General features: G+C 40.7%; 1 protein-coding gene across 4 annotated transcripts in view; it reads left to right on the top strand.

Moving 5' to 3' along the window:
- NALCN (sodium leak channel, non-selective) overlaps positions 1–23,134 on the top strand; it is a 930,735-nt gene that overhangs the window by 848,185 nt on the left and 59,416 nt on the right. For all 4 annotated transcript variants that reach the window (XM_077297076.1, XM_077297075.1, XM_077297074.1 and 1 more), the window contains 4 exons: positions 174–267; positions 8,079–8,185; positions 10,152–10,226; positions 13,516–13,635. In XM_077297076.1, coding sequence (XP_077153191.1) covers positions 174–267; positions 8,079–8,185; positions 10,152–10,226; positions 13,516–13,635 — 396 coding nt within the window. The remainder of the gene's footprint in view (positions 1–173; positions 268–8,078; positions 8,186–10,151; positions 10,227–13,515; positions 13,636–23,134) is intronic.

Below are 23,134 nucleotides of genomic sequence, written 5' to 3'. Positions count from 1 at the left end.
CATTGATAGATTCGATCGCGATTTATTATCGTTTCTTTTTAACCTATTTTTGACTGAGTTTTTTTCTTTGAAATCTGTATGTCACCGACGCTTAAAAGAGCACTACATCCTTTGGTGTTCTACTTTTCCTTTTCATGTTTGGCTTATATAATTATCATGTATGTCTCCACCAGGGTACTGCTCTTCTAACTGTTGATCAAAGAAGATGGGAAGATCTTAAAAGCAGACTGAAGATAGCTCAACCCCTCCACCTCCCGCCTCGTCCAGGTATCGGAGCATCTAAATATCTAAATATGTTTTTTTTACATGCATTCTATTCTTATTTTAAAATATAAAAAAGTTAAAATTGAAACTCAATGATAAATGTCTTATTTGTGGTATTACTACTATTATTGTGCTAGCAATTTCTAGATGTTACTTTTTGCCTAATAGGGCTGCAGCTCACATTGAACAGAACTGGATGCTACCCTATTTTAGTCTCCCTTATTGTTTATGAAAAGATCTGAATGAAGTAGTTGGGGGTACACTTTAGGGTAATATATATGTGTCAGCTTGAAGTAAAGCAAAGAGCATGCTAATAAGTAGTTTGAGAGTTGTGAAAGAGAAGGCATTGATTGGATACCCCCCATGGCTCCACAAGTACGACTGCTGGTTAACTATTGCAGTTGCTGATTTTTATAACATGTGCAGAATACTCCTAGTAACTGATGGTAATTAAAATCCACAATATTCTGGTAGACAGCTTACAATTCTTTAGAAAGCTGTAACAAAAACACTCAAATTTGATTATATTGACTAATGCATGCTCTATAATGTGCTTGTATGATATTTATTATAGTGGTGCCTAGCATGCACTGTATTTTTAGATATTAACGTATAACATTCAGTGAAAGCCTAAATCCTATGATATGATCTAGGTAGCAGATCTAATGTTCACAAGTAGTTACTTAATTGGTTAAAAATGTAGATCCATTTTACTAAAGATAAAGATGAAATATTAATGGAATTATCAGGAGAGATTAGCTATATTTATGTGATAATTATATGCTAGGCTGATGTATTTCATATAAATCTATTGGTAAAAGTTCCAACCCGTCTCACCTCACATTCAGTTAAATTCACATCTTATTAAAGTGCCTTAAAGTAAATCCAGACTTTCTTTGAGCCCTGATCACAACTATTCCAAAATCAGTCAAGGACCATACCCTGATCTCAAATTAGAATTATAGGCCTATTTCATTGCTAAATTTTGATTGTAAAATATTAACTTCTGTTCTAGCAAGTAAACTTTAAGGAAACCTAAAAGCTTCCCCAGACCCTCCAAATTGCCACCATTTATTGCTACCATTGTGACCTTCCTAACCCGCCTTACATGAAAGATATCAATTTTATAACTGTGGTGGCGATATACTAATTAGTGCTTGACTAGTCATGGGGGATTGTTTTTCCCTGCCTTATCATCCCAATAATCATGTTATTACACCCCTATGGGCGTGAGTAACATGATTTGCAAGAGCGGTGTCAACACTGGTTCTTTGCAAATGTAGAGGCCCCCTGACAAAGTTGAGTAAGCCGGGTGTACTCACCACCGTATCCGCGGGTGGCAGTGATGACATAGGACACAGCGAGCTGCGAGATTTGCAAAGCTGGCCGACTTTTGTGTCACCACTGTCTCCTTGGGTATATGTAGCGTGCCAACCAACACCGAGCTTACTGCACATTGTCAGGAAAGCAGGAAGGCCACTCTTGCAAATCATGTTACTCACACTCACAGGATTGTGATAATAATAATAATTTTATTTATATAGCGCCAACATATTCTGCAGCGCTTTACAAATTATAGAGGGGATTTGTACAGACAATAGACATTTGTTGTGAATTTGGTTTCTGGGCTCCTCCGGTGGTTTCTGGTGGTACTGCACTTGTGTGCTTCATCTCCTCTGTTCACCTGTTTTCCATCTGGATGTGGGAGTTTTCTATTTAGCCTTGCTCCTCAGTCATTTCTAGGCCGGCCAACAATGTTACCAGAAGCCTTTCTGTTGCATGTTCCTGCTCCTAGACAACTATCAGCTAAGTTGGACTTGTTGTCCTAAGTTTGTTTTGCATTTTTGTTCCAGTTCTCTGTGATTGAATATTTCTGAGGCTGGAAGCTCTTGTGAGCTGAAATTGCCACTCTGGTGTCATGAGTTGATATTAGAGTCTTAAAGTAATTTCAGGATGGTATTTTGAAAGGGTTTTCAGCTGACCGTGAAGTTCCCTTTTCTGTCTTCCTACTATCTAGTAAGCGGACCTCAATTTGCTAAACCTATCTTCATACTTCGTATGTCAATTTCCTCTAAAATCACCGCCAATATATGTGGGGGCTACTGTCTGCCTTTTGGGGAAAATTTCTCTAGAGGTAAGCCAGGTCTGTATTTTCCTCTGCTAGGGTCAGTCAGTTCTCCGGCTGGCGCTGGGCGTCTAGGGATAAAACGTAGGCACGCTACCCGGCCACTGTTAGTTGTGCGGTAGGTTTAGCTCATGGTCAGCTCGAGTTCCCATCTTCCAAGAGCTAGTCCTTTTGTATGCTTTATTACGTTCTCTTGCCATTGAGAACCATGACAGTGATGATATTTTGATTTTTTCGGATGACTGGGACTCTCATGTCCAACAGGTCAGGAGGGTTTTTCAGGTTTTGCGCTCTAATTCCTTGTGTGTAAAGGGTTCTAAGTGTGTTTTTGGGGTTCAAAAGATTTCGTTTTTGGGGTACATTTTTTCCCCCTCTTCCATTGAGATGGACCCTGTCAAGGTTCAGGCTATTTGTGATTGGACGCAACCCTCTTCTCTTAAGAGCCTTCAGAAGTTTTTGGGCTTTGCTAATTTTTATCGTCGATTTATAACTGGTTTTTCTGATGTTGCTAAACCGTTGACTGATTTGACTAAGAAGGGTGCTGATGTTGCTGATTGGTCCCCTGCTGCTGTGGAGGCCTTTCGGGAGCTTAAGCGCCGCTTTTCTTCCGCCCCTGTATTGCGTCAGCCTGATGTTACTCTTCCTTTTCAGGTTGAGGTTGACGCTTCAGAAATCGGAGCTGGGGCGGTTTTGTCGCAGAAAAGTTCCGACTGCTCCGTGATGAGACCTTGTGCGTTCTTTTCCCGTAAATTTTCGCCCGCTGAGCGAAATTATGATATTGGTAATCGGGAGCTCTTGGCTATGAAGTGGACTTTTGAGGAGTGGCGTCATTGGCTTGAGGGGGCTAGACATCAGGTGGTGGTATTGACCGACCACAAGAATTTGATTTATCTTGAGTCTGCCAGGCGCCTGAATCCTAGACAGGCGCGCTGGTCGTTATTTTTCTCTCGGTTTAATTTTGTGGTTTCTTACCTACCAGGTTCTAAAAATGTGAAGGCGGATGCCCTTTCTAGGAGTTTTGAGCCTGATTCCCCTGGTAATTCTGAGCCTACAGGTATCCTTAAGGATGGAGTGATACTATCTGCTGTTTCCCCAGACTTGCGATGGGTCTTGCAGGAGTTTCAGGCGAATAGACCTGATCGTTGCCCGCCTGGTATAATGTTTGTTCCTGATGATTGGACCAGTAGAGTCATCTCGGAGGTCCATTCTTCTGCGTTAGCAGGTCATCCTGGAATCTTTGGTACCAGGGATTTGGTGGCTAGGTCCTTCTGGTGGCCTTCCCTGTCGCGAGATGTGCGAGGTTTTGTGCAGTCTTGTGATGTTTGTGCTCGGGCCAAGCCTTGTTGTTCTCGGGCTAGTGGATTGTTGTTATCCTTGCCTATTCCGAAGAGGCCTTGGACTCACATCTCCATGGATTTTATTTCTGATCTCCCTGTTTCTCAGAAGATGTCTGTCATCTGGGTGGTGTGTGACCGTTTCTCTAAGATGGTCCATTTGGTTCCCTTGCCCAAATTGCCTTCCTCATCCGAGCTGGTTCCTCTGTTTTTTCAAAATGTGGTGCGCTTGCATGGTATTCCGGAGAATATCGTTTCTGACAGGGGAACTCAATTCGTGTCTAGATTTTGGCGAGCGTTCTGTGCTAGGATGGGCATTGATTTGTCTTTTTCGTCTGCTTTCCATCCTCAGACTAATGGCCAGACCGAGCGAACTAATCAGACCTTGGAGACTTATTTGAGGTGTTTTGTGTCTGCGGATCAGGATGATTGGGTTGCCTTTTTGCCCTTGGCGGAGTTTGCCCTCAATAATCGGGCTAGTTCTGCCACCTTGGTTTCTCCTTTCTTCTGTAATTCGGGGTTTCATCCTCGTTTCTCTTCCGGTCAGGTGGAGTCTTCGGATTGTCCTGGAGTGGATGCTGTGGTGGAGAGGTTGCATCAGATTTGGGGGCATGTGGTGGACAATTTGAAGTTGTCCCAGGAGAGGACTCAGCATTTTGCCAACCGCCGTCGTCGTGTTGGTCCTCGTCTTTGTGTTGGGGACTTGGTGTGGTTATCTTCTCGTTTTGTCCCTATGAAGGTTTCTTCTCCTAAGTTTAAGCCTCGGTTCATCGGCCCGTACAAGATATTGGAGATTCTTAACCCTGTGTCCTTTCGTTTGGACCTCCCTGCATCTTTTTCTATTCATAATGTCTTCCATCGGTCGTTGTTGCGCAGGTATGAGGTACCGGTTGTGCCTTCCGTGGAGCCTCCTGCTCCGGTGTTGGTTGAGGGTGAGTTGGAGTACGTTGTCGAGAAGATCTTGGACTCCCGTGTTTCCAGACGGAGACTTCAGTATCTGGTCAAGTGGAAGGGCTACGGTCAGGAGGATAACTCTTGGGTGACAGCCTCTGATGTTCATGCCTCCGATTTGGTCCGTGCCTTTCATAGGGCTCATCCTGATCGCCCTGGTGGTTCTGGTGAGGGTTCGGTGCCCCCTCCTTGAGGGGGGGGTACTGTTGTGAATTTGGTTTCTGGGCTCCCCCGGTGGTTTCTGGTGGTACTGCACTTGTGTGCTTCATCTCCTCTGTTCACCTGTTTTCCATCTGGATGTGGGAGTTTTCTATTTAGCCTTGCTCCTCAGTCATTTCTAGGCCGGCCAACAATGTTACCAGAAGCCTTTCTGTTGCATGTTCCTGCTCCTAGACAACTATCAGCTAAGTTGGACTTGTTGTCCTAAGTTTGTTTTGCATTTTTGTTCCAGTTCTCTGTGATTGAATATTTCTGAGGCTGGAAGCTCTTGTGAGCTGAAATTGCCACTCTGGTGTCATGAGTTGATATTAGAGTCTTAAAGTAATTTCAGGATGGTATTTTGAAAGGGTTTTCAGCTGACCGTGAAGTTCCCTTTTCTGTCTTCCTACTATCTAGTAAGCGGACCTCAATTTGCTAAACCTATCTTCATACTTCGTATGTCAATTTCCTCTAAAATCACCGCCAATATATGTGGGGGCTACTGTCTGCCTTTTGGGGAAAATTTCTCTAGAGGTAAGCCAGGTCTGTATTTTCCTCTGCTAGGGTCAGTCAGTTCTCCGGCTGGCGCTGGGCGTCTAGGGATAAAACGTAGGCACGCTACCCGGCCACTGTTAGTTGTGCGGTAGGTTTAGCTCATGGTCAGCTCGAGTTCCCATCTTCCAAGAGCTAGTCCTTTTGTATGCTTTATTACGTTCTCTTGCCATTGAGAACCATGACAGACATTACTGTGATGCATCATTACTGGGATGATTAGTCTGGCGAAATTAACGCCCTTACTACTAGCTGCCCACTAATTAGCATCCTGCCTCCTTAGTTATAAAATTAATTTTTGATTTATAAAGAAATCAAGAAAACATAATGGGCTTATTAAAAAAGGTATACTGGTAGAAATAAATATATAGTGACTATTTGGGGGCCTGGAAAAGGTGTCAGGTTCCCTTTAGTTAATTTCTCTTTACCCTTACTAATAGGGATTAGGTTTGTTTTATTCCAGGAAGACTAGCCCCTGACAATGTTCACACAGTTCTTAATGTTATCCACATAACCATCAGGCCTAAGCTTCCTTTATCAATCTAGATTTCTGATATTGAAAAAAAAAAGTTTGATAGTGTGTCTTGGCCCTTTTTACAATTGGTTCTTTTAATCCCTTACCGGCATCTGCCATACATTTACACCGCAACTTCCGCAAGTCCGTATCGGGTGTATAGAGCAGACTCACGGGGTAAGTCCACCCAACAAGTAATTGCTTTGTGTGTTACAGCCAGTTTATGCCTCTTACATATGCAACGTGGGACAGGGACTGGTGTGATTGGTAAGAAGACAGACCAACTGAGTGCAAAAACTAAACCAAATATTAATATAATACATAGCTATGTGGTCCACCTTATTGTCCGTATCCAAATTGTAATATCCAAAAAGAGGGATGCCATTTACAATAAAATATATTCTTTATTAATCGCTTAACCCCTTTCCACCATCCGCCATCTATGTACAGCACAAGTCGGAAGCTGGTGTTTGTAGCAGGCTCACAGGATGAGCTTGCTCCATACTTGGCATATAACGGATGTGTGATACAGCCAAGACCTGCCTCTAAAATCCACAGGTAGAGCAAAACGCTGCCCAAGATTGTTACCCTGTTAAATAATGCTATCAAACTCTGACAGCGGCATGAACAGCATGCAGGCGCGTGCGTCATTCCCCTCGGCGCACCATTTACATGTTTACAGATCAACGAAGAGTTGCTGTGACAGCTGGGGGTCTGTTGAAGACCTCATTATGGAGCTCCCTTGAAACCCAAACTGTGGCTGGGTTTCAAAGAAGACTGTGATTTTTTTCTGTGGTATTGCTGTATATGTTATAAGCGATCAGATGATCTCAGGTTCATGTTCCTTAACCCCTTCATGACCGTGGGATTTTTCGTTTTTCCGTGTTCGTTTTTCACTCCCCTCCTTCCCAGAGCCATAACTTTTTTATTTTTCCGTCAATTTGGCCATGTGAGGGCTTATTTTTTGCGGGACGAGTTGTACTTTTGAATGACATCATTGGTTTTACCATGTCGTGTACTAGAAAACGGGAAAAAAATTCCAAGTGCGGTGAAATTGCAAAAAAAAGTGCAATCCCACACTGGTTTTTTGCTTGGCTTTTTTGCTAGGTTCACTAAATGCTAAAACTGACCAGCCATTATGATTCTCCAGGTCATTATGAGTTCATAGACACCTAACATGACTAGGTTATTTTTTACCTAAGTGGTGAAAAAAAATTCCAAACTTTGCTAAAAAAAAAAAAAATTTGCGCCATTTTCCGATACTCGTAGCGTCTCCATTTTTCATGATCTGGGGTCGGTTGAGGGCTTATTTTTTGCGTGCCAAGCTGGCATTTTTAATGATTCTAATTTGGTGCAGATACGTTCTTTTGATCGCCCGTTATTGCATTTTAATGCAATGTCGCGGCGACCAAAAAAACGTAATTGTGGCGTTTCGATTTTTTTTCTCGTTACGCCGTTTAGCGATCAGGTTAATGCTTTTTTTTATTGATAGACCGGGCGATTCTGAACGTGGCCATACCACATATTTTTTTCACTTTTTGGTCTATGCTCATTACATGATTTCATAGTACATAGTAAGCTGCTGTGCATCTCCTACTTTAATAACCTTTATAAACCGTCCTCTGGGGAATGGTGGAGAAAGCAGCAGATATTTCATTTCTTCACCTCTTACAAGTAAGTCTGATAAAATTGAACTTAACACAATGGAATCTATTTGCAAATTCCACGCAACGACTCTTGGGATTTTGCCTTGTTCTGCTAACTTGATAAATAAATCAAAAAAATAGACGGGAAGCTATATCCCATAAAATTACATGAAAATTTGCGGAGCAAAGAAACTTCCAAAATTTTGTTACTTTTTCTGTGGCTGAATCACGTGGCTATTACATGCTAATGTTTTGAATCAAAATGTATTTGCATAAATATAACTTTCTTATATTCTTTTGTGTGGGCTTTACTATTGCGATATTTTAATATCAAACATAATCATTTTCTTTCCATTGTGAGCCCCAACAGAGACAGTAATGATAATGTCTGTAAAGTGCTTTGGAATTAATGTCACTATATAAGTAAAATAAGTAAATAAACACATTGGTAAAATATATTCACCTATCTTCTGTGATTGGCATTAATTTCCTAGATAATGATGGCTTCAGAGCACGGATGTATGACATAACACAGCATCCATTTTTCAAGAGGACTATAGCAGTGCTTGTCCTAGCACAATCCGTTCTGCTATCAGTAAAGGTATGTTACATAGGAATGCTTCCAGTTTCAGACTCCAGCATTACTAATGGCTTAGAAATTATCTATGTATTTAACCCTAACAGGCTTTTGTGTCAAAAAGCTAAATAAATTGTAGGGTGTATAAAAAGAGATAAAATCCTGTGATCCAAATGTATTGCTACCCGACTATAGATCACTTAAGAGGCCACATCTAGAATATGTGATCCAGTTTTGGGGTCCACATTTTACGAAGACTATTCAGAAGTTAGAGTTAGTTCAAAGGCGGGCAACTAGATTGTTACAAGAAATGGAAGACCTCTCACGATGAAAGGTTGGAAAAGTTGGACTTGTTTAGCGTAGAAAAAAAGACGCCTCAGAGGAGATCTTATTTATATGTATAAATATATGTGTGGTCAGTACAAATGACTGGCACATGACTTATTCCTTCCAAAAACCATACTAAGGTCCAGGGGGCACTCATTACAGGTGGAAGAGAGGCAATTCCGGCAGCTAAATAGGAAAGGGTTCTTTACAGTTAGAGCAGTCAGACTGTGGAATACCCCCCACAAGAGGTAGTAATGGCAGACACTAGGACAGTTTTTAAAAAAGGGCTGGATGATTTCCTCAGTACAAATAATATTGTGGGTTATAGTTAATTTAGTGACAAAATGTATGTGATGGAGAAAGGTCCAACTTGATGGACCTAGGTCTTTTTTTCAACCCAAGTAACTATTTACAACCACAATTTCAAAAAACTTAGGATGCTGTGTAAAATATGAAGAAAATGATTATGCAATGATTTATAAATCCCTTATAACAATATTTTATTCACATTAAAACATAGAACACAGATCAGAAGGTGAAAGTTAGACTTTTTTCCATTTTGTTTGAAATAATTAACTTATTAAGAAATAAATGGTAGCAACACATCTTAGAAAATTTGGGACAGAATTAACAAAAGTAAGGGAAACTAATGAAAAACAGCTATAGAGCAAGTTTTCAACTAACTCACATAACTGTGCAAAAAATGAGCATGTTAGAGAGTCAGAGTCTCTCAGAAGTAAAGATGGTCAGAGGATTATCAATCTGTGAACAACTGCTTCTAAAAGTTGTGGAATAATTAAAAAAAAACATTCCGCTATGTAAATTTAAAAAGACCATGAATATCCCAACATCTACAGTATGTAATATCATCAAAAGATTCTGAAATTCTAGAGAAATCCATGTGCACAAGGGACAAGGTTGACAATCAATATTGGGTGCTTGTGATCTCGTAAGGGAACACTGCATAAAAACAGGCAAAAACCCATGTGTGCAAATCATTTTGTTATGCAAGTGACTGCATGAGCTCATGAATACTCCAAAAATCCACACACTGCAGGAAAACCACTGTTTTTTTTTCTGGGCCAAAGCTCACTTAGAATGGACTTAGGCAAAATCGAAAACTGTTCTGTGATAAGATGAATCAAAGTTTGAACTTCTTTATTGAAACCATAGACATCATGCCCTTTATACTCAAAGAGGGAGAGAGGAACCATCCAGCTTGTTAGCAGTGCACAGTGGGCAGCTTACACATGAAGGAAGCCACTATCAATGCCGGGCATTATATATAGGTTTTAGAGCAACATATGGTCCTATCCAGATGTCTATTTCAGGGCAGGCATTGCTAAACCACATCCATCAGAACAGCCTGGCTTTGTAGAAGTTTGGGTGATGAACTGTCCTATCTCTAGTCCAGAGCTTTCACCCTTCAGGAAACATTTGGTGCAGCATTTAGTCCACCCCCAGCACTTAAATATTATATGAAGTTTTATATATGGATTGTATATATAAGATAGATAGACAGATAGATAGATAGATAAATAGATAGAGAATAGATATGGAATAGATAGATGGATATGGAATAGATAGATAGATAGATAGATAGATAGATAGATAGATAGATAGAAGTACTTATATGTAAAATACTCTGTTTTTCCTTTTCCAGTGGGATGTTGATGATCCTGTGACTGTGCCTCTTGCAACAATGTCAGTCGTTTTCACCTTCATTTTTGTTTTGGAGGTAATATACTGCTGTCTGTGTATATAATAACAGTATTACATTACTAACATATGCAATCAGGTGTGGATTTTTTTTGTATTTCCCCTCTCCAACCGATTTTAGTCATGGAAGACTTCACTTCTTGGATGGTACACTGAGGGGAACTCAATGTTGGTGGATTAGGGAAGCTTCATGTAATAAAAAGAATATCCATAAGCACATCTAAATGATACAGTTTATCAAACTTTTCAAACCTAGTAATTTGGATGCGCTGCTAGATACTCATTTTTATCATTACATGTAGTATATGTGGGCAGTGGCGTAACTAGAGTCCGATGGAGCCCGGTGCAAAATTTGGACCTGCCCCCCCCGTATGTTGGTCGAATTTATGGGCTCTTGTGGTGTTTTAAATCCTATAAGGACGTACGAGTTGCACACCCATTTTGTAGTGATGTCCCCCATCTTGGGATCCTTCCTGGTATATACGTCCCCCATCCTGGGCCCATCCTAATATATATCATCCATTCTGGTATATATGGCCCACGTCCCGGCCCCATACTGGTATATATATGTCCCCCATCCTGGTATATATGTCCCTCATCCTGGTATATATGTTCCCCATCCTGGCCCCATCCAGGTGTATATATCTCCCATTCTGGTATATATGACCCTTATCCTAGACCCCACCCTGGTATATATATCCTCCATCCTGATATGAATGTCCTTATCCTAGGCCCCCTCCTGGTATATATATACCCCATCCTGGTATATATGTCCCTTATCCTAGGCCCCATCCTGGTATATATAACTCCCATCCTGGTATGTATATCCCTTATCCTAGGCCCCATCCTGTTGTATATATCCCCCATCCTGATATATATGTTCCTTATCCTGGACCCCATATTGGTATATATATTCCTCATCCTGGTATATACAGTTGTGGCCAAAAGTATTGACACCCCTGCAATTCTGTCAGATAATACTCAGTTTCTTCCTGAAAATGATTGCAAACACAAATTCTTTGTTATTATTATCTTAATTTAATTTGCCTTAAATGAAAAAAACACAAAAAGAATTGTCCTAAAGCCAAATTGGATATAATTCCACACCAAACATAAAAAAGGGGGTGGACAAAAGTATTGTGCACTGTTCGAAAAATCATGTGATGCTTCTCTAATTTGTGTAATTAACAGCACCTGTAACTTACCTGTGGCACCTAACAGGTGTTGGCAATAACGAAATCACACTTGCAGCCAGTTGACATGGATTAAAGTTGACTCAACCTCTGTCCTGTGTCCTTGTGTGTACCACATTGAGCATGGAGAAAAGAAAGAAGACCAAAGAACTGTCAACCAAATTGTGAGGAAGCATGAGCAATCTCAAGGCTACAAGTCTATCTCCAAAGACCTGAATGTTCCCGTGTCTACCGTGCGCAGTGTCATCAAGAAGTTTAAAGCCCATGGCACTGTGGCTAACCTCCCTAGATGTGGACGGAAAAGAAAAATTGACAAGAGATTTCAACGCAAGATTGTGCGGATGTTGGATAAAGAACCTCGACTAACATCCAAACAAGTACAAGTTCCGAGGGTACAACAGTGTCAACCCGTACTGTCCATCGGTGTCTGAATGAAAAGGGACTGTATGGTAGGAGACCCAGAAAGACCCCACTTCTTACCCCGAGACATAAAAAAGCCAGGCTGGAGTTTGCCAAAACTTACCTGAAAAAGCCTAAAACATTTTGGAAGAATGTTCTCTGGTCAGATGACACAAAAGTAGAGCTTTTTGGGCAAAGGCATCAACATAGAGTTTACAGGAGAAAAAAAGAGGCATTCAAAGAAAAGGACACGGTCCCTACAGTCAAACATGGCAGAGGTTCCTTGATGTTTTGCGGTTGCTTTGCTGCCTCTGGCACTGGACTGCTTGACCGTGTGCATGGCATTATGAAGTCTGAAGACTATCAACAAATTTTGCAGCATAATGTAGGGCCCAGTGTGAGAAAGCTGGGTTTCCCTCAGAGGTCATTGGTCTTCCAGCAGGACAATGACCCAAAACACACTTCAAAAAGCACTAGAAAATGGTTTTGAGAGAAAGCACTGGAGACTTCTAAGGTGGCCAACAGTGAGTCCAGACATGAATCCCATAGAACACCTGTGGAGAGATCTAAAAATGGCAGTTTGGAGAAGGTACCCTTCAAATATCAGGGACCTGGAGCAGCTTGCCAAAGAAGAATGGTCTAAAATACCAGCAGAGCATTGTAAGAAACTCATTGATGGTTACCGGAAGCGGTTGGTCACAGTTATTTTGGCTAAAGGTTGTGCAACCAAGTATTAGGCTGAGGGTGCCAATACTTTTGTCTGGCCCATTTTTGGAGTTTTGTGTGAAATGATCAATGTTTTGCTTTTTGCTTCATTCTCTTTTGTGTTTTTTCATTTAACACAAATGAAATGAAGATAATACCAAAGAATTTGTGATTGCAATCATTTTCAGGAAGAAACTGAGTATTATCTGACAGAATTGCAGGGGTGTCAATACTTTTGGCCACAACTGTATATCCCTTCTCTTGGTATATATATCCCCCTTCCTGATATGTATGTTCCCCTTCCTGCTATGTATGTACTCTATTCTGCCGCTATTCCCTAATGCATAGGGGAAAAAAATATTCTACTCAACTTCCTCCCCTCCCCCGCGGCACTCTCTTCGGAAGCTAGCAGCTAACTTCAGCGTGCAAGTGATGGGAGCCACTGCCATGTGCTCCCAGTCATGTGTATGCCAACGTCAGCTGCTGTCCTCTCATTTGCCAGTAGCATGTATTACAGCAGCGGTTCTCTGCGCCTCAATATACTTCAGCTGAATGTGCGTCCAAGGACATCCAGTACATCCAGTTGAAGTTTGCACTGGTGTAGGCGGAACCTCACCCACACGGGCCCGGTCATAACCTCTGCATCCACGATCATTACACCCCTATATGTGGATATTTCTTTGACTTGAATGGCTGAAAATTGCAGATCTTCACAGAACACAGAAAAGTGTTTTCTTTTGAAACCATGAAACTATTTTCAGTGTAAATACCCTACCACAGATGCACTGTGTGATGTAAAGCACTAAAAAAAATCTGTGTTAATAAATAATACACATGGTAGTCTGCATGCAACACGTTATATACAGTATTTGACATGTGAATGTGAATTGAAATGTATGCATGTACAGCACCAACTGAAATTTTTACATCTGGCAAGTTCACTGAATTCCTTCTACAGCTGAAATTCTGAAAAATTGCCCATTTATTAATTAAATGATTTGTCTTGTAAAGGTTACAATGAAAATAACAGCTATGTCTCCAGCTGGATTTTGGCAAAGCAGGAGAAATCGTTACGACTTGCTTGTAACATCCCTGGGTGTTATTTGGGTTATTCTTCATTTTGCCTTACTGGTAAGATGCTCTTCTTTTGGTTTTACTTAAATATTAATCCCTTGCCACAAACATCTTGTCATCCCTCCCTCTGTCATCCCGTACAGCAACCAGAGGCCTAACAATGATCTAGAGGTCTGGTCTAATAGCCTGACTATAAGGGCTCATTTCCACATGCGAGAGACAAAACGGTCCGATTAACGGACCGAAAAAACGGAGGAAAATCGTGCGATTGTCATGCGAGTGTCATGCGAGTGTCATGCGATTTTTTTAATCGCAACATCCGTATGACATCCGTATGACATCCGTATTGCTGTCCGATTTTTACGTACCGGTGTCTTTTGAAAAGCCGGCAAATCAGTGCTGTGTACAGTAAAATCACGCTGACAGGTTAGAATAGAGTAGATATATACACATAGAATAGGTATATATACATATATATATGTCATGCAGCGCAAGATAGCATTAAAGCCGCTAATTCAATTGCGGTGATGCGCCCCCTGCTGGTTGTCCTCATATGACCTCGAGCGTGGGAAAAAGTTCCCAGGCTGCTGTTCATGAGGACATCCACCAGGGGGCGCATCACCGCGACTGAAGGTAACTATAGGTCATTGACCTACATTTCCTTCATTCCCCGGGGATTACAAGCACGAGCACAGCTGCATTAGCAGGGCTCCTGCTTGTAAAATATTTTAACCCCTTCAGATGGATTACCTCATGTGACGTGACAGGTCATCTGAAGGTATGTATATTGTTGGTTTATTATTTTTCCAAGCGAGGGTCATCACATGGATTGAGAGAGCAATAAAATATTAAAACAACCTGTGTGTTTATTTCATTAAAATACTTTTTAATCATGTGTGTGTGTTTTTTTAACCCTTTCATACAATTGGATTAATAATGGATAGGTGTCATAATTGACGCTTCTCCATTATTAATCTGGCTTAATGTCACCTTCCAATAGCAAGGTGACATTAACCCTTCATTACCCCATATCCCACCGCTACACGGGAGTGGGAAGAGAGTGGCCAAGTGCCAGAATAGGCGCATCTTCCAGATGTGCCTTTTCTGGGGTGGCTGAGGGCAGATGTTTGTAGCCAGGGGGGGCCAATAACCATGGACCCTCTCCTGGCTATTAATATCTGCCCTCAGTCACTGGCTTTACCACTCTGGCGGAGAAAATTGCGCAGGAGCCCACGCCAATTTTTTCCGCGATTTAACCCTTAAATTTAATAGCTACAGCACCAAAATTTTGCACATACACACTACTAACATTAGTAGTGTGGAATATGCAAAAAAAAGGGGGATATGACATGGTTTACTGTATGTAAACCATGTCTCATATCCTGTCGGGTTTGGGAAGGAGAAATGAAAAGCCGGCAATTGAATTAGCGGCTTTAATGCTATCTTGCGCTGCATTAAATATAAATATACATATATAGGTGTCACACTGACATATATATATGTATATATACCTATTCTATGTGTATATATCTACTCTATTCTAACCTGTCAGTGTGATTTTACTGTACACCGCGCTGAATTACCGGCTTTTCAAAGGACACCGGTGCGTAAAAATCGGACAGAACTCGCATGGTGCGAGTGCTGTGCGATTTTTTTTCTCGCACCCATTGACTTGCATTGGCGAGTCTCGTCCGAGACTCGCAGCAAATCGCAGCATGCTGAGATTTTTTTTCTCAGTCCGATTTCGGCTGAGAAAAAAATCGCAAATGAAAAGACACCTATTGAATAACATTGGTCCGAGTGCAATCCGATTTTTTATCGGATTGCACTCGTCCGTTTTCCTCGCCAGTGGAAATGAGCCCTTAGTCAAACACTGACAGGCTAGGCCTTGCACTACATTACTAGTACAGTGTATTAATGCGGTAAAAGGATTGCATGTTAAGGTTCCTTTGTGAGACTAATAAGTATTGTAAAAACAGTACAAAAGTAAAAAAAAAAAAAAAAAGGTTTTAAGTGGAAATAAAAAATGTAATAAAAAAAGTAAAATCCTTGTTTTCTTTTTCAAATATTGTATTCTGCTTTATCAATATAACCTAAAGTAGAATTACATGGACAACTTCAGTACTTTATAGATATCATGTCAAAGTCTACACGAAAGAAAGCAATGGCATATAGCATCAGTATCCCTGCAAGGTTAGTACAATGAAACAAAGCAAAAAAAGGGGAGGCGTTAATGTAAGTCGGATGAGGGAGGAGAGGGAAGGGGCACACAGAAAATCAGAAGAAGGGCCCGAATTTGATACAAGTATGATGTATTGTGGTACATAATTAACCAAAAGACAGACTAGCAGTATAAAATCAAAGTTTTAATGATAAAAATTGTTAATATGTAAAAAAAATAATAAAATGCAAACAAGGATACATTTTTGGTATGTCAGCGTTTGTAATGACCCATTGTATAAAACCATATATTATTTATCCTGCACTGTGAATACCGTAAAAAATTCTGAAGCTATATGTCATAATTGCTGCTTTTGTTCATCTGGTCCACAAAAAAAAGTGAAAAAACATTGTATATAACCCCAAATACTACCAATAAGCAGCTGCAGCTTGTTATGCAAAAATGCCAATTTTATTTAAAGTGATTTAATTGTAGATTTGTATTAAAGCATAAACAAAGTATAAATTGGGAAACACAATAATTACGGTATATCGACCTGCATAAAACCGTTAACAAGTCAATTATTCTGCATAGTGAACACTGGAAAAGATGAGCTTAAAAACAATTACAGATTGATATTTTATATTTTTGTATTTATGCCAAGTACCAAACAAAGAGATAAAGAGAAAAGTCATATGTACTCATAAATGGTAGCAATACAACTCTACTGCAAAGAACCAAGCCCTCCTACAACTCCATCTGCAGAAGAAAATTATGAGTATCAGAATATGGTGACTAGTGATGAGCGACTTTATTCGCTGCTTGGGTTTTTCCGAGCACGCTCAGGTGGTCTCTGAGTATTTGTGACTGCTCGGAGATTTAGTTTTTGTTGACACAGCTGTATGATTTACAGCTGATAGACAGGCTGAATACTTGTGGGGATTCCCTAGCAACCAGGCAACCCCCACATGTACTAGGGCTGGTTAGCAGATGTAAATCATGCAGCTGTGTCAACAAAAGCTAAATCTCCGAGCAGTCACAAATACTCGGAGACCACCAGAGCGTGCTTGGAAAAACCCGAGCAACGAGTACACTGACTCTTCACTAATGGTGACCAAAGAAAAAAAAGATAGGTCTCCACTGTATTAACTTCATTTTTACATGTAGCCACCACTGGAACTATGGTAATAACATCTGATCTGGGTACACGGACACTAAACTTCAGGAGGGCAAATTTCCAACGGATGAGAAATTATCTTGGTGCAATTAACTGGGACGATATCCTGAGACATAAAAATACACAAAAAAAATGGGAGACGCTTGTTAGCATCCTGGATAGGACCTGTGCACAGCATATACCGTATGGGAATAAACACACTAGAAATAGGAGGAAACCAATATGGCTAAATAGAGCTGTAAGGGGCGCAATAAGGGACAAAAAGAAAGCATTTAGAGAATTAAAGGAAGTAGGTAGTGATGAGGCATTAATAATAATAATAATAATAATAATAATAATTTTTATTTATATAGCGCCAACATATTCCGCAGCGCTTTACAACTTATAGAGGGGACTTGTACAGACAATAGACATTACAGCATAACAGAAATCACAGTTCAAAACAGATACCAGGAGGAATGAGGGCCCTGCTCGCAAGCTTACAACCTATGAGGAAAAGGGGAGACACGAGAGGTGGATGGTAACAATTGCTTTAGTTATTTGGACCAGCCATAGTGTAAGGCTCGGGTGTTCATGTAAAGCTGCATGAACCAGTTAACTGCCTAAGTATGTAGCAGTACAGACACAGAGTGCTATTAACTGCATAAAGTGTATGAGAAATTAAGGCATTAAATAAATACAGAAAATTAAATGAATTCTGTAAAAAGCAAATCAAGTAAATAGTAAATTGTAAGAAACTAAAAAATGATAGTGTTGGCCCCCTTAAAATAGTCTGGATGAAATGGTGGATAAGGATGAGGAAAAAGCCAATATGATAAATGACTTTTTTTCATCAGTATTCACACAAGAAAATTCCATGGCAGACAACATGATCAGTGATAACAAAAATTCCCCATTAAATGTCACCTGCTTAACCCAGCAGGAAGTACGGCAGCATCTAGAAATTACTAAAATTGACAAATCTCCGGGCCGGATGGGATACACCCCCGAGTACTGCAGGAATTAAGTACAGTCATTGATAGACCATTATTTTTAATCTTTAACCCCTTCACCCCCAAGGGTGGTTTGCACGTTAATGACCGGGTCAATTTTTACAATTCTGACCACTGTCCCTTTATGAGGCTATAACTCTGGAACGCTTTGACGGATCTTGGCGATTCTGACACTGTTTTCTCGTGACATATTGTACTTCATGTTAGTGGTAAAATTTATTCGATATAACTTGCGTTTATTTGTGAAAAAAATGGAAATTTGGCGAAAATTTTGAAAATTTTGCAATTTTCCAACTTTGAATTTTTATGCCCTTAAATCACAGACATATGTCATGCAAAATACTTAATAAGTAACATTTCCCACATGTCTACTTTACATCAGTACAATTTTGGAACCAAAATTTTTTTTTGTGACGGAGTTATAAGGGTTAAAAGTTGACCAGCAATTTCTCATTTTTACAGCACCATTTTTTTTTAGGGACCACATCTCATTTGAAGTCATTTTGAGGGGTCTATATGATAGAAAATACTCAAGTGTGACACCATTCTAAAAACTGCACCCCTCAAGGTGCTCAAAACCACATTCAAGAAGTTTATTAACCCTTCAGGTGTTTCACAGGAATTTTTGGAATGTTTAAATAAAAATGAACATTTAACTTTTTTTCACACAAAATTTATTTCAGCTCCAATTTGTTTTATTTTACCAAGGGTAACAGGAGAAAATGGACCCCCAAAGTTGTTGTACAATTTGTCCTGAGTACGCTGATACCCCATATGTGGGGGTAAACCACTGTTTGGGCGTATGGCAGAGCTCGGAAGGAAAGGAGCGCCATTTGACTTTTCAATGCAAAATTGACTGGAATTGAGATGGGACGCCATGTTGCGTTTGGAGAGCCCCTGATGTGCCTAAACACTGAAACCCCCTACAAGTGACACCATTTTGGAAAGTAGACCCCCTAAGGAACTTATCTTGATGTGTGGTGAGCACTTTGACCCACCAAGTGCTTCACAGAAGTTTATAATGCAGAGCCGTAAAAATAAAAAATCATATTTTTTCACAAAAATGATCTTTTCGCCCCCAATTTTTTATTTTCCCAAGGGTAAGAGAAGAAATTGGACCCCAAAAAATGTTGTGCAATTTGTCCTGAGTACGATGATACCCCATATGTGGGTGTAAACCATTGTTTGGGCGCATGGCAGAGCTTGGAAGGGAAGGAGCGCCATTTGACTTTTCAATGCAAAATTGACTGGAATTGAGATGGGACGCCATGTTGCGTTTGGAGAGACCCTGATGTGCCTAAACATTGAAACTCCCTACAAGTGACACCATTTTGGAAAGTAGACCCCCTAAGGAACTTATCTAGATGTGTGGTGAGCACTTTGACCCACCAAGTGCTTCACAGAAGTTTATAATGCAGAGCCGTAAAAATAAAAAATCATATTTTTTCACAAAAATGATCTTTTTGCCCCCAATTTTTTATTTTCCCAAGGGTAAGAGAAGAAATTGGACCCCAAAAAATGTTGTGCAATTTGTCCTGAGTACGATGATACCCCATATGTGGGTGTAAACCATTGTTTGGGCGCATGGCAGAGCTTGGAAGGGAAGGAGCGCCATTTGACTTTTCAATGCAAAATTGACTGGAATTGAGATGGGACGCCATGTTGCGTTTGGAGAGCCCCTGATGTGCCTAAACATTGAAACTCCCTACAAGTGACACCATTTTGGAAAGTAGACCCCCTAAGGAACTTATCTAGATGTGTGGTGAGCACTTTGACCCACCAAGTGCTTCACAGAAGTTTATAATGCAGAGCCGTAAAAATAAAAAATCATATTTTTTCACAAAAATGATCTTTTTGCCCCCAATTTTTTATTTTCCCAAGGGTAAGAGAAGAAATTGGACCCCAAAAAATGTTGTGCAATTTGTCCTGAGTACGATGATACCCCATATGTGGGTGTAAACCATTGTTTGGGCGCATGGCAGAGCTTGGAAGGGAAGGAGCGCCATTTGACTTTTCAATGCAAAATTGACTGGAATTGAGATGGGACGCCATGTTGCGTTTGGAGAGCCCCTGATGTGCCTAAACATTGAAACTCCCTACAAGTGACACCATTTTGGAAAGTAGACCCCGTAAGGAACTTATCTAGATGTGTGGTGAGCACTTTGACCCACCAAGTGCTTCACAGAAGTTTATAATGCAGAGCCGTAAAAATAAAAAATCATATTTTTTCACAAAAATGATCTTTTCGCCCCCAATTTTTTATTTTCCCAAGGGTAAGAGAAGAAATTGGACCCCAAAAAATGTTGGCCAATTTGTCCTGAGTACGCTGATACCCCATATGTGGGTGTAAACCATTGTTTGGGCGCATGGCAGAGCTTGGAAGGGAAGGAGCGCCATTTGACTTTTCAATGCAAAATTGACTGGAATTGAGATGGGACGCCATGTTGCGTTTGGAGAGCCCCTGATGTGCCTAAACATTGAAACTCCCTACAAGTGACACCATTTTGGAAAGTAGACCCCCTAAGGAACTTATCTAGATGTGTTTTGAGAGCTTTGAACCCCCAAGTGTTTCACTACAGATTATAACGCAGAGCCGTGAAAATAATTTTAATTTTTTTTCTCAAAAATGATTTTTTAGCACCCAGCTTTGTATTTTTACAAGGGTAACAGAATAAATTGGACCCCAAAATTTGTTTTCCAATTTGTCCTGAGTACGCTGATACCCCATATGTGGGGGGGAACCACTGTTTGGGCGCATGACAGAGCTCGGAAGGGAAGGAGCGCCATTTGGAATGCAGCCTTAAATGGATTGGTCTGCAGGCGTCACGTTGCATTTGCAGAGCCCCTGATGTACCCAAACAGTACAAACCCCCCACAAGTGACCCCATATTGGAAACTAGACCTCCCAAGGAACTTATCTAGATGTGTTGTGAGAACTTTGAACCCCCAAGTGTTTCACTACAGTTTATAACGCAGAGCCGTGAAAATAAAACATCTTTTTTTTCCCACAAAAATGATTTTTAGCCCCCCAAATTTTTATTTTCCTAAGGATAACAAGAGAACTTGGACCCCAGAAGTTGTTGTTCAATTTGTCCCGAGTACGCTGATAACACATATGTTGGGGTAAACCCCTTTTTGTGCGCACGGGAGAGCTCGGAAGGGAAGGAGCACTGTTTTACTTTTTCAACGCAGAATTGGCTGGAATTGAGATTGGACGCCATGTCGCGCTTGGAGAGCCCCTGATGTGCCTGGACAGTGGAAACTCCCCAATTCTACCTGAAACCCTAACCCAAACACACCCCTAACCCTAATCCCAACGGTAACCCTAACCACACCCCTAGCCCTGACACACCCATAATTCTAATCCCAACCCTAATCCAAACGTAAATGTAATCCAAACCCTAACCCTAACTTTAGCCCCAACCCTAACTTTAGCCCCAACCCTAACTTTACCTCCAACCCTAGCCCTAACCCTAACCCTACCCCTAACCCTAACCCTAAACGTGACTGAAATACGTGGCACTGAAATACGTGGCACTGAAATACGTGGCACTGAAATACGTGGCACTGAAATACGTGGCACTGAAATACGTGATACGTGGCACTTAAATACGTGGCACTGAAACACGTGGCACTGAAATACGTGGCACTGAAATACGTGGCACTTAAATACGTGGCACTTAAATACATGGCACTGAAATATGTGATACGTGGCACTGAAATACGTGGCACTGAAATACGTGGCACTGAAATACGTGGCACTTAAATACGTGGCACTTAAATACGTGGCACTTAAATACGTGGCACTGAAATATGTGATACGTGGCACTTAAATACGTGGCACTGAAACACGTGGCACTTAAATACGTGGCACTTAAATACGTGGCACTTAAATACGTGGCACTGAAATATGTGATACGTGGCACTGAAATACGTGGCACTGAAATACGTGGCACTGAAATACGTGGCACTGAAATACGTGGCACTGAAATACGTGGCACTTAAATACGTGGCACTTAAATACGTGGCACTTAAATACGTGGCACTGAAATATGTGATACGTGGCACTTAAATACGTGGCACTGAAACACGTGGCACTGAAATATGTGATACGTGGCACTGAAATACGTGGCACTGAAATACGTGGCACTGAAATACGTGGCACTGAAATACGTGGCACTGAAATACGTGGCACTGAAATACGTGGTACTAAAATATGTGGCACTGAAATACGTGATACGTGGCACTGAAATACGTGGCACTGAAACACGTGGCACTGAAATACGTGATACGTGGCACTGAAATACATGGCACTGAAATACGTGGCACTGAAATACGTGGCACTGAAATACGTGGCACTGAAATACGTGGCACTATGACTGTCAGAAAATGTTCATTAAACAGTTAGGGGTGAGGTTAGGGGTAGAGTTAGGGTTAGGGTTTGGATCCCTTTATCACCTTGATGGTGGTGGGTGGCTTTTCAGTGTGTTTTCTGTTTTTTTTCGATAAAAATGCATGCGTTTTTAACGCAAACAAACGCATGTGCTTAAAAACGCAAGAAAATACTGCAGGTTGTATTTCTGAAAATGAACGCATGCAGAAAAAAACCGCATGCGTTTGAAAACGCGACCAAACGCGTACAAAAAAAACGCATGCGTTTTCAATGTTAAATATAGGGAAAAAACGCATGCGTTTTTTTGTGCAAAAAACGCTGCAGACAAAAACGCAAGTGTGAAACCAGCGACGCTTTTTATAGCAAAAAAGTTTTTGCGTCTCCACATTTTGAGACCTATAATTTTTCCACATTTTGCTCCACAGAGTCATGTGAGGTCTTGTTTTTTGCGGGACGAGTTGACGTTTTTATTGGTAACATTTTCGGACACGTGACCGTTTTTGATCGCTTTTTATTCCGATTTTTGTGAGGCAGAATGACCAAAAACCTGCTATTCATGAATTTCTTTTGGGAGAGGCGTTTATACCGTTCCGCGTTTGGTAAAATTGATAAAGCAGTTTTATTCGTCGGGTCAGTACGATTACAGCGATATCTCATTTATATCATTTTTTTATGTTTTGGCGCTTTTATACGATAAAAACTAAAATATAGAAAAAATAATTATTTTGGTATCGCTTTATTCTCAGGACTATAACTTTTTTATTTTTTTGCTGATGATGCTGTATGGCGGCTTGTTTTTTGCGGGACAAGATGACGTTTTCAGCGGTACCATG

The sequence above is a fragment of the Ranitomeya variabilis genome, chromosome 3 (genome assembly GCF_051348905.1).
Source record: "Ranitomeya variabilis isolate aRanVar5 chromosome 3, aRanVar5.hap1, whole genome shotgun sequence".
Classification (NCBI taxonomy): domain Eukaryota; kingdom Metazoa; phylum Chordata; class Amphibia; order Anura; family Dendrobatidae; genus Ranitomeya; species Ranitomeya variabilis.
Note: the sequence above shows the minus strand (reverse complement) of the source record. Positions and strands in the feature narration are given on the sequence as shown.